The sequence below is a fragment of the Centroberyx affinis genome, unplaced genomic scaffold (genome assembly GCF_046629955.1).
Source record: "Centroberyx affinis isolate AG114_WGS23_722 - 3 ecotype Tasmania unplaced genomic scaffold, CSIRO-AGI_Caff_v1 ptg000183l_1, whole genome shotgun sequence".
Lineage (NCBI taxonomy): Eukaryota > Metazoa > Chordata > Actinopteri > Beryciformes > Berycidae > Centroberyx > Centroberyx affinis.
This window is the reverse complement of record NW_027278879.1, coordinates 30801-43387: the sequence shown is the minus strand read 5'-3', so window position 1 is coordinate 43387 and position 12587 is coordinate 30801. Positions and strand designations below refer to the sequence as shown.

Below are 12587 nucleotides of genomic sequence, written 5' to 3'. Positions count from 1 at the left end.
TGGTCTTAAAGTCCCCATATGGCACGACTTAAAGCGCATGACACAGTGATCTCACACTGAGCAAATAGCCTGCTAGTCAGTATGTGGTTTGTGTGTGTGTGTGTGTGTGAGAGTGTATATAAGGGAGAGAGAGGTGAGAGATACAGGCAGAGAGTGACAGATAGATGGATACAGAGAGAAAAGGAGGGAGGAAAAGTTGTACTGTTGTGAAAAAGTTTTGGATCACGAATCCTCAAATGTGTCACACACAACAAACAAGTGAGGGTCTCTCTCTCTCTCTCTCTCTCCCCCTCCATATGTTTCAGATTATGGCTCATGATGACATCCCTCTGCCATAAACAGGAATAAAGTCAAACGGCCAAACATTAATTCTTAACGCGGTTTACATCTGCGCTGAGGACTGGGATGTATGTGTGTGTGTGTGTGTGTGTGTCAGTGTGTGTTTTAGATCTGTGCCTGTGACTAGGACATGACTTATCCTCAGCCAAGCAACGGGAAACCTCTTGTTTTAGGAACACCAATAAGAAACAGCCTTCTCTTCCAAAGCAGTGCAACTAGTTGTTTTAGTGCGATATTCTAACATAGACTGACCTCTAGTGGCCGTTTTGTGTATTACAACATTTTATGCCTTTTCTCTGTTTCTCACTTCGTGTGCAACAGTATGAATTCTAGTTTGGGCCTGAGAGTACAGCTGTAATATAAAGCCCATCTAAACATTAAGGCAAACAGTTTTAGATTAATTAATATGGTGCAGAAAACTTTAAACAAACTTTAAATTCACAGCTTTCTCTCTCTCTGTCACTCTCTCTGTCTCCCCCCCCTCATCCTCCTCCTCCTCCTCTCTCGCTCTTTCTTTCTTTCAGGGATGATTTTGATGAAGAGGGCTTCTGCCAGCCGTACAGGGGGATCGCCTGCGCCCGCTTCATCGGCAACCGCAGCATCTTCGTCGACTCGCTGCAGATGCAGGGCGAGATCGAGACCCAGATCACAGGTGAGAGAGAGAAACAACACATTTTAGGTCCCTCTCTGCAAAATAAAATACATTTCTCATATACTTGAATGCGTTCAGAGATTTAAAATGAAGGAGGAAATTGTCAAAAAAATTCACATTCGTTGACATTCATTCAAAATACGTTTTCCTTGCTAGATGCAGTTGCATTTCCCATCATATCTCTTAACATATGTATATGTATATGTGAAATGTATATTTTTTGTCATTTGGGTATGTGGTTTGAGGTGTATAGTACTGGTATACTTGCATAATAGTAAGAATATAGTAGAAGAATAGAACTGTCACACATTTACTCGCACACACACGCACAGAGGTTTTGGTGATGATTTGATCTCAGTTAAACCACAATCATACATTCATTTTTAATTTCATACGTTCATGTTGAATGTAGCCAAGGCAACAGAGCATAACATTGGGGTTTCGTAAAAGCCAGCGGTTCCCTCGCAGGCATCTCTTGTCTGACAGGAAAAGCTGACAGCCTGTTTTCCTGCAGCGAGTTCACTAGTTCACCGAAGCCGACATCACAGGCAATTTTGTCTCGAAAAGCAAAACACTGCTCGCATCTGTCTCCAGCAGCCGCTCTCTAGGCTGATAGAGCATCTTTGTAAGGCTGTATTCCCTAAATCAGTGAACATTCTGCAGCTGAGGACTATAACGAAGGTAAATGTTTATTAATATCCAGGACATGGCTTAGAGAGGTCAAAGGAAGTACAGTGAGATTACTACTCCGTTTGGAGCGCACATGGCCCATATACTGTCTTTATCTTTTTCAGTGATACATGTCTGTGTCTGTGTATCTGCTTCTGGGGTTTTGTTTGCCTGCACATGTGCTTATAAGGTGCTTTAATGCCGGTGGTTTTGATTACATCCGCGCAGCTGTCAGCCTTTCTCCTGAGCCGCACTTCTAAACCAGCGGCCAATTCAGGGACAAAGAGGCACGAACCCAGCATGTAATCTGGGACATCAAGGGGAAGTGATAATTGAGATATATGGCGGAATACAGTCGTAATAAGCCTGCAGCATGACTGTAAATCATACAGTTGACAACCAGAGCATTCATATTCAGTAATCGCATTCACCATCGCAAAATTGAATGTCACCCTTATTGATCTATTGGTCTATACAAGCGGCATGTGGATAATTGCCAACTAAACTTACCACTGATCCACTTTCTAATCGCCTCTCCTGTTCCCCTCCGCTCCTCCGCTGAGCTTCCTTCTTCATAATCACAGCCACAGAAAAGCATATGTTTGCAATAAGTGTACAGTACGGCTATGAATCATGCATCGAAAAGCTATAGCATTCATTTACAGTCTCCCTCTTTGATCCTACATGTGTGTAGATGCTCAAAGGGCGCAACGGAAATAAGACTGTGTATTTATCGTGTTGTAATAAATGATTTTAAGACGGTCACATATATAAGCAACATGAGCACAAGATTGCCTCCTGACGTCTGGAGACTTTTGCCCTTTCATGTTTCATGGAGGTAATTTTTGATGGATGTTTTAATCACTCAATACAGAAACAACTCAGAAATACTCAATCAGGTTTTTCATGCAATTAGGCGTCTGTTAAACAAAAATGAAAACTTGCTAATCATGTGGACGCCAGACTTTGGACCTCCATTATAAAACACTCTTTTAGAGCCATCTTGGTCGTGCTATAGATTACCATGATTCAGAGGGATTGTTTTTTTCTATCCGTCCTAATACCGCACTCCCCTCCTCCGTTCCCAGCGGCCTTCACCATGATCGGGACGTCCAACCACTTGTCCGACCGCTGCTCCCAGTTCGCCATCCCTTCCCTCTGCCACTTCGCCTTCCCCACCTGCGACCGCAGCTCGGGGAGCGACAAGCCGCGGGATCTGTGTAAGGACGAGTGCGAGATCCTGGAGAACGACCTGTGTAAGACGGAGTACATCATCGCCCGCTCGAACCCCATCATCCTGAAGAGGCTGAAGCTGCCAAACTGCGAGGACCTGGCTGCCTCCGACAGCCCCGAGGCCGCCAACTGTCTGAGGATAGGCATCCCCATGGCCGAGCCCATTAACAAGAGTAAGACATTCTCCTGCTGATGCAGTAACTTATTACAGTTAGTCAGATATATTATTGTCTGAGGACAGGCGTCCCCACGGCCAAACCCACTAGCAAATCTAACACAGCTATTTGTAATGGGCTACACTGAATACTCAATTCTGATTGGCCAGTGAACGCGGTCTGTTTTTTTTTCCTGACGAACAGACTGCTGTTTCATTTAACAGACCGCTGTTTTATATTGCTATGGTTGCAGTTCTGCTGGGACTTTTTTTTTTTTTTTTTTGATGGAAGCTCATTATAAATCAATATTTTGTGTCAAATGATTAGTGCCTTTGGTAAGTTGCCATGTAATAAGCACGATAATGTACAGTCAGCCGGTCATAATTGGTAATGCAGGACCTGAAGCGAAGCTTATTTTGCAATAATGACTGGCTGACTGTACATTATCCCTTACATAACACCAATACAAATGCGTTTACCCTCATAACAACACCCACATCTGTGACTCTGGACAGTTAATGATGCACATTTGCTTTTGCACACCCTGCACTTATTCTCTTCCCTTGGACTGAAAACTTGTAATTAAACTGCAAAGAGCCTTGTATGTGTAAAATACTCAGTAGCAAGTTCAGGATGCTGCTTATGTTCTTTACCTTTATTTATTGTATTACCTGTATTTACTTCATCGCTATCTACATCCTCCTTGCTGTTTTTTTGCTGTCCATATCTAGTCTTTTACTTTGATTCTGCTGCTGCAACAATGCAATTTCCCTGCAGGGACCATTCAAGTTTCATCTCATATCTCTCATTTCATCTCACCCCCCCCACTCTCCGCAGACCACAAGTGTTTCAACAGCACCGGGGCAGACTACCGCGGGACGGTCAGCATGACCAAGTCGGGGCGGCAGTGTCAGCCGTGGAACTCCCAGTATCCCCACAGCCACAGCTACCTGGCCGTCCGCTACCCAGAGCTGAACGGGGGACACTCGTACTGCCGCAACCCAGGAAACAAGCTCGACGGCCCCTGGTGCTTCACGCTGGACGAGGGCGTCCGCATGGAGCTCTGCGACATCCCCATCTGTGGTGAGAGAATACAGCGTGTTTAGGACTGGAGCAGGTGGATGCAACGTTTGTGATGCTCTCTGTAACACGATCATCTGTGGTGGATTTGCAGCTGGCTGGTTGGTTTCCATAACAGCGTTAAAAAATGTATTTCTTTTTCAACTGAAGCTCAGAATAATGAGAGTGAGTTTTGATACATTATGCGTAATAGTTTTACAACATCTCCTGATAGCATGGCCCTTTCAAATGTTAAATGCCCCCTGTATTTACATCAAAATTTCATCTAAAAATGTTCAAAATGTGTTTTATGATAATGTCCTTCATTGAAAATCCAACTGAAAGATTTGCAGGTTGTGTTTTATTTATTTTTTTATTCTTTGGGTGGCCACTCTATAAAGCCATGGAGACCATGGAACAACTCAACTTTCTATATATCTGACATCATTTTTCTCTCTCCATCCATCCAGACCCTAAGGATAAGTCTAGTGGCGGCAGCATGGAGATCTTGTACATCCTGGTTCCCAGCGTAGCCATCCCACTAGCCATCGCCTTGCTCTTCTTCTTCATCTGCGTGTGCCGCAACAACCAGAAGTCCTCCAGGCCCCCCGCCCCGCGCCAGCCCAAACCGGTCCGCGGACAGAACGTCGAGATGTCCATGCTCACCACCGCATACAAGCCTAAGGTGAGCTATAGAGACCGGCACACAGATATATTGGTGGGGAAAGTGCATGAGGAACGCTCTCCCAGGTGTGAGTGTGAAGCAGGCTGTTGCTAGAAAATAACTGCTCAGCTGGATCCCTGGATACATTAAGGTTTATGCACATACACACATATAAAATAATGAAACAATCAACAACTAATGCATAGATCTCTGCTCCCAGTATACTGGACTACAGTCTACCATACACACTTAAAGATGGATTATGAAGATGCCACAGTCATTTTTGGATGCGGTGCAATATATTTTTTAAGTCCACCATGGTGCATCTCTCTCTCTCTCTCTCTCTCTCTCTCTCTCTCTCCCTGAACATATGGAGCCAATAATCCAAACAGACATCATCTGAACTGACTGCCATTGTCTCATTCCTGCACTCCCTTCTTACAGAACAGCTCACATCCCCAATACTACTAAACACTTACTCACACACACACACACACACACTGAGCTTTGTGGACCGTCCTGTGGTGAATCTAAATGAGCGCTCTTTTGCTGTGTTTGTCTTTCTCAGTCATAATAGCAGACTGCAGAGGGAGTCAAAACACTGGCACAGCCCTCTGTGTGTCAACTGGGCTAGGTCACAGCACGCTCGGGTCACTGGGTTGTGTGTGTGTGTGTGTGTGTGTGTGGAGTAAGTGTGTCTATGAGAGAGCAAGACATGAAATTAGTGTTTTTTTTACATATAACATTTGCATTTGGGTGTGTACATGCATATATGGGTGTGTGTGAGTGAGAGAGAGGGAGTGGAGAGATTAATTGAGTGTGTTTTTTACATATACTATTTGCATTTGAGTGTGTGTGTATGTGTGTGTGTGTGTGAGTGACCTGTTCCTGGCAAAGCCTCAGATCTCTATCATCAGAGCCCAGCAGGTCCAGGAATGTTCAGCTGCAGCTCTTTCTCTCTCTCTCTCTCTGTTTATTTCTCTCCTTCTCTCCCACTAGACATCTCTCTCTCTCTCTCCCCCTCCTTGTCTCTCTTTCCACATCCCTCTCTCACACTCTCTCCGTCTCCTTCCACCGCACTCTCACTCCATCCGTCTTTCCTCTTTCTCTCCTTCCATCCCTCCATCCTGCCTCTCCCCTGCCTCCCTCTATCCGTCACAGAAGCTCTTTGTAATGGAGATCGTCGAAGCCCTGCTCTGCCAGCCAACACATAGCTCACATTAGGATCTGTATCGTATTTCTTTCAAGGTTGCATATTCAGTCATATCATGTCTGTTTATCTTTCCCTGCATAGTTTGCGAGAGGGTGGGGGGGGGGGTATATCTAGACAGTGTGTCTGCTCAAACCCAGAGCCTGATGCTCAAGGTGACGTCTGTAATGTTACAACCAACAGCTGTAGGCGGAACCGCGAAATGCCTCAGAAGTCGTCAGAAGTCATTAATATCTCTGGTTTATTTTGTTCTTCGGTAGGGAGCGAATCTTTAACTGAGTCTCTCCTCGCTGCTGTCAGGTGACGACCTTGTATCAAAGAGTCAGGAATTCAGAGAAACAGACAGCCATGCATTTTTGGAATTACGCAGTGGATTTTGAATGGCTTTTGGGGATAACAGGGTCGTGAAATATGGTTCGCACATAAAGGACCGCATCGTGTTTTATTTGAAGGATGCTTGAAGGAAGCTTTCACAGAAGCGTAGCCCTCACCTCTGTTTTCCAGTACCTGTATGGTAGTTGAGTGGTAGTTGAATAAATTACAAGCCTATTTGAAAAAAGATGTGAGGATTTACATGCGATTTCTCCCCATTTAAAAGCCTTTTTTGAAGTGTCTCAGGAGTAAAACCTCAATTATCTTCACATATATTTTTACCAAGTCCACACTCTCTCTTCTCTATTCCTCCTGTGCATGACTTTGCCTATGGCACTGCTACCCAGCAGGCTTTGCTCCAGGGTCACCCAGGGGTCATTGGCTATGACAATCCGTTTAGACACACATACACGCACACACACACACACACACAACCTGCGGTGGTGTGAGGAGGATCTGAGGGTTTGGGTGTGGGGAGCGAGGGAGGAAGGGGGAAACAAACCCATAACTAAAAACATCTGCCGCTTTCATAACATCAGCAACACCCCACGCTCCCCTCCACCACACACACACACACACACACACACGGCTAAAAACCCCCGCCACCCACTTCAGTGCCCGTACAGGCCTCTCTCTCTCTCTCTCTCTCTCTCTCACTCTCTCTCTCTCTCTCCCTCTCCTGCTCGCTCAGGAATTTCATTATTCATCTAGAAGTTCCTGGAATGTCAGAATCTCTGCCAACCTTCCTCCTCTTCTTCTTCTCTCCTCCTCACCTTTTATCTTCTCCCAAGTACACCCACGCGCACACCTAGTCTCTCTCACTCACTCACACACACACACACACAGATACTGCAAAGAGAATACCCCCGTCCTCTGGGATCACCTGGACAGCTCTTGGATATGAAAGGAGAGAGGTTAGCTGAAGTCACGAAAGACAAACAACAATACCAGACGCTATGGGACGGAGAGCTCTAAAGAGCATGATCCAATATTCCCAACATCCCCTTCACCCCCCAGACAGAGAGGCAGAGGGCTAAACCCTTTGTAGTGTATTTTCTATTTATTTTTGTTTTGGTTTGTTTTACTTTAGTCATGGACTTTCCAACATCAGTTGTACATCTCAAAACAGCGGTTTTGAGATGTAATTTTAAAGTGGTACATTGGTTTTGAATTGGTTGCACTGGGGTCATGAAAAATGTTCAGCTTTTAAATGGTGTAAACTTTTACTTTAAGCAAAAAACCCTATTTTTTCTGTTTATCTGAGTATCTGGCTTTTAGTCTGACTTGAAACTTACATATTGTCAGTGTGCTGGGAAAACCTCACAAAACCAACTTTTCAAGAAGTGAGAATAAACGCCAGATTTTTTTTCCCCATTGCCGTTTGAACCATGTATGTCTGACATTTAGTATAGTATATGAAAATCATGACTAGATAAAATGCTGTCTCTCCCTTTTTCTCACTCCCTCTAATCTCCTTCATCACTGTCAAGCCACAAAGTAGCTCATAACAGTCCTCACAGTGAGAGCTAGATTTGATCAAGCCCAAGTGAATTATGAAAAATTGCTGCCCGGCCCTCTCATAACCCAGCAGTTCAGCTCAGTCCAATTGGATTTAGCTATACAAACAAACCTCCTCAGTAAGCAGAAAGGACTATTTACTGCCTCTCTTGCTGTCACAGTGCAGTCTCCAGATGAATGTTAAACACCTTTGATGTTATTTCTACAGCCTTCTCTGATTCTGCATTTGTAATAGCAAGAGAAATAATTAGTTTTTCAAAACGGTACTTACTTGTCAGTTAATCGGTGTTTGAGTTGTGAACATGTTGCCAGATTGGAGGAGTGGGTGTGGGAGATTTTCCCAATTTGCTTTCCAAAGGTTTAACAGGATTTATTTAGGAGCTAAGCTGGGGAGCTGATGTAATGGATTCAGCCTGATTATGATAATTATCAACTCTCCAGGCTATAGTTTTTTTCTCTCTCCGACACACACACACATGCTGACACATTCGCACAAACTCAAACGCTTGCTGTTATATTAGGCAGTTCGCCTGCATCGAATTAGAAGCGGCACCAATGTAAACTTCATGTCCGTATTTCACTTTTCCATACAAGGATAATTATGATAAATGTATGAGTATTGACCCAACAAAGAAAATAATGATCTAATTATCTTTCTCTGTCTCCCTTCGTCTGTCTGTCTTCCTCCATATTTGTCTACTCCCTCGCTCTCCCTCCTCTTCTTCCTTCCTTCCCCTCCCTCCCTTGTCCTCTGTGCAGAGTAAGGCCAAAGAGCTTCCCCTGTCGGCGGTGCGTTTCATGGAGGAGCTTGGGGAGTGCGGCTTGGGGAAGATCTACAAGGGCCACCTGTACCTGCCAGGCATGGACCAGGCACAACTGGTCGCCATTAAGACCCTGAAAGATTTCTCCAGTGCCCAGCAGTGGGGTGACTTCCAGCAGGTACAGACTTTATCAGTTCTCCCTATCATCAACAATCTTGTAAATCTCTTTAATCTCCGTGTTGCAATTTTACACCAAGTTTTTAGAAGATTTGCCAGTTGGTAAAATTACCCATTAAATGATTAGAACATAGACAGCAAAATCATCCATCTGTCCCTGATAGATCATTTGCTCCAGTGCTCCATGCTAACACTTTAGCATACACCATGTTGAGTGATAGGCAACTAGCATTATCTCAAAAGTGAAGAAATGAGCCTGTAGCAGCTCTAAAGCCAAATGTAAAGTACCTGTACTGTCAACCTTTAGGTCTTTCCTCTCCAATGAATATACTAACCTTGTATTTGGATTTCACAAATGCCTTCTGATTCCCAACCCAGGAGGCCTCGGTGCTGGCGGAGCTGCACCACCCTAACGTGGTGTGCCTGCTGGGCGTGGTGACCCAGGAGCAGCCCGTCTGCATGCTCTTTGAGTTTCTGCCTCAAGGCGACCTCCACGAGTTCCTCATCATGCGCTCGCCGCACTCCGACGTGGGCTGCAGCAGCGACGAGGACGGCACGGTGAAGTCCAGCCTGGACCACGGAGACTTCCTACACATGGCCATACAGGTGGGACTTAATAGCAGTTTAGATCTTTAAACTTCATATGTCATTTTATAATGAAAGTAGTGGATTCCAAGGTTTTCTGTCATTTTGGGTAGACCAAGAACTTTGGACCAAGAATTGAACCCAAGTATTATGGATTTAACCCAGCATCTTGATTTGGCAGCCATCCTCACACCATTTACATCAGCCCCATTTAAATCCTGGCAAGTGTGGATAATTATGCAGCATCCCAGTTCCCACTAGCTGCAAAATGAATTGCCTCATTGAGGACATTACAGTCTTCCAATGACCTCAACAACAATTTAAACTTTTTCAAAAACCACTTGCAAAGCATTGCATTGCTTTGCAAAGAACAATGCTGGAAAGTTCCTGCCTATTAAAATAGTGAGTGGAAATAGTGATACATAAGGACAGGAAATGTTGATGAATGGTGGTTGGCGGTAGTTCAGTGAACTAGAGCACAGTGTTGATTCAGATCAAGATCACAACTTGGTCACGTCATCTCCCTTCTCTCCTTTCACTCCTTGCTGTCTAGTAGTAGAAGTCCACAGCTAGTTAATCCTTAAAAACCTAACCTAAATTCATCTAATCTAACCCAGGTGGCTGCTGGGATGGAGTACCTGGCCAGCCACTTCTACATCCACAAGGACCTCGCGGCTCGGAACATTCTAGTGGGCGAGCAGCTCCACGTCAAGATCTCGGACCTGGGCCTCTCCAGGGAGATCTACTCCTCGGACTACTACCGCGTCCAGCCCAAATCCCTGCTGCCCATCCGCTGGATGCCCCCCGAGGCCATCGCCTACGGCAAGTTCACCACAGACTCGGACATCTGGTCGTTCGGCGTGGTGCTTTGGGAGATCTTCAGCTACGGCCTGCAGCCCTACTACGGCTTCTCCAACCAGGAGGTGATGGAGATGGTGAGGAAGAGGCAGCTGCTGCCCTGTCCCGAGGACTGCCCGCCAAGGTACGCCCAAATAGAGTTTGTCAGGTAGAATATGAGAAAGTAAGGCTTCTAATACATGTATCTTTGCCCACATTTATTCAAGATATACTATATAAAGAAAAGGTCCGCTAGCAGTTTTCTAGTAGAATCATGCAAAAACACATGTATACACAGTAAAACACATTAACAAACCTGCTGATTAGCTCTGTCATATACAATTACAAATTCAGATGGCAATAGAATTAATTGATTTTCTAAACAATTCATCTATAAAAACTATAGCACTACAGAGTATGAAAGCGATTTTACTTCTCTCCTTCTCTTTCTTTTTTTGATATCTAGCATCAACAGATGCCCAGCCTACTAAGGCTTATGAGACATTTTTAATCAAGACGTAATCATGAGTAAAACCACAAATGTACACATCTGTGTGCCAGAGTTTCCACTGACAGTAAACAGAATAAAGAAAACAAGCACAGCACCAGTACACCGCCATCACAACCACATAAGCAGATGGAGAGACAGGCGTGCTCACAGCAGTTGGATCTCTTATTTTCTACTTGTTTATCAATCAGTTGAGCACACCCTTGTATCTGTAAAAGCAATTTGCTTGTCATATCCAAGATTTTTTTTTTTTTTTAGGTATTAAAGACCCAATGAAATGGCATCTTTACTTCCTTGATTTAATGTATTTCCTGTTGAAACAGGATGTTGGGGGCAGGACATAACACAGTGAGGGATCATTCAAAAGTGTAAACCAATGGGATATCAGTCAGGGAGAGAAAGGCAGTTTTATTTGATGGGAGGGGCAGGATTGTTAAAAAATCTGTGATGGTTTTATTGGTTGGAATTTTTATTTATGCCTACTGGTGCAGCATGAGGTCATCATTAAAGATACTCTGTTTTCCAGGAAGTAAAAGTAATGGGAGTTCAGTTCATGGGGACGTTAAAATCTGTATAGCTATTGAAGAAATTCTGACGACAGCCAGCCTTAGATCTGACCCAAACTCCCTCTGTCGTCCCTCAGGGTGTACGGCCTGATGACTGAGTGCTGGCAGGAGGGCCCGGCCCGCCGACCACGCTTCAAGGACATCCACGGCCGCCTGCGAGCCTGGGAGGGTCTGTCGTCCCACGCCAGCTCCAGCACACCCTCCGGCGGGGGCAACGCCACCACCCAGACCACCTCGCTCAGCGCCAGCCCTGTCAGCAACCTGAGCAACCCGCGCTACGCCGCCGCAGCCGCGGCCGCCGGGTACCTCTACCCGGCCCAGGGCCTCGCCTCGCCGGGCCAAATGGCTCAGATCCCGGCCTGGACGCCCGTGGCCGTGCCCCAGACCCACCAGCGGTTCATCCCCGTCAACGGCTACCCCATCCCGCCGGGCTACGCGGCTTTCCCAGCCCACTTCCCTCCCCAGGCGCCCCCGACCCGGGTCGTCCAGCACCACCTCCCGCCTCCCAAGAGCCGCTCGCCCAGCAGCGCCAGCGGCTCGACCAGCACGGGCCACGTCAGCGGCGTGCCCTCCACCACGGGCTCCAACCACGACGCCAACACGCCGCTGCTGTCCCACTGCGTGGTGCCGGGTGGGATGGGAGGGCCGATTCAGGTGTACGGACAAGTATGCCAGAAGGGCGTGGGGCTGGACCATGCGTCGCAGACGGCGTCGCTGCTGGCCGCTGAATCCAACATACTGATGTACAACGACTCGGTCATCACCGCAGACCTGTAGATAGAAAACTCTCTCTGCTCGGGACCCACATTTGAGAAATCTAGTCTCTCACCCAGGGATCCAGTGTAATAAAAAAACATATTTCTACTCTGGTCATATGGAGACCCGCCAGAAACAGGCCTGCGAGCCAGTTTGGGTCCCAACCCATAGTGTAAGAAACACTGCCACGCTCTATACACACAGCTATTTGACTTTTTTAATGCCTTATTGTGTACTTCCATGGTTTGAACATGTGCTGTTGTTGTTATTATTATTATTATTTTAACCTTTGTGTAAATACGGTACATAAGTCCTGAATGAATGAAATGCAAAGATATATATTCAAAGGAACATTTTATTAAGGAAGAAACGTTTAAGATGAGAAAAACAGTAAGTCCATCCTTTCTCCCCTTCATTACTGTCTTGATCCAGCTCACTGACTGACTGACTGGCTGACTGGCAACTAAACAAATGAAAGTTTTCTGTGTCAACAACTCATCACTCTATTTCATCCAGAATGGTTCTG

General features: G+C 45.7%; 1 protein-coding gene across 1 annotated transcript; it reads left to right on the top strand.

Moving 5' to 3' along the window:
• Window positions 1–661: 661 nt before the first annotated feature.
• Window positions 662–12082, top strand: ror1 (receptor tyrosine kinase-like orphan receptor 1). Its single transcript, XM_071535971.1, has 9 exons — window positions 662–685; window positions 784–991; window positions 2749–3066; window positions 3886–4131; window positions 4578–4792; window positions 8631–8810; window positions 9188–9415; window positions 10012–10376; window positions 11383–12082. Exons 1-9 carry the CDS (start codon window positions 662–664, stop codon window positions 12080–12082), a joined length of 2484 nt encoding a protein of 827 aa, XP_071392072.1.
• Window positions 12083–12587: the final 505 nt, after the last annotated feature.

Excerpts from the sequence above, each read along its gene's own strand:
- ror1 (XM_071535971.1), top strand. The coding sequence starts at position 662 with ATGAATTCTAGTTTGGGCCTGAGA. Across the intron at positions 3,067-3,885 it reads GGCCGAGCCCATTAACAAGA|ACCACAAGTGTTTCAACAGC; the intron begins GTAAGACATTCT and ends CACTCTCCGCAG. Across the intron at positions 9,416-10,011 it reads TCCTACACATGGCCATACAG|GTGGCTGCTGGGATGGAGTA; the intron begins GTGGGACTTAAT and ends AATCTAACCCAG.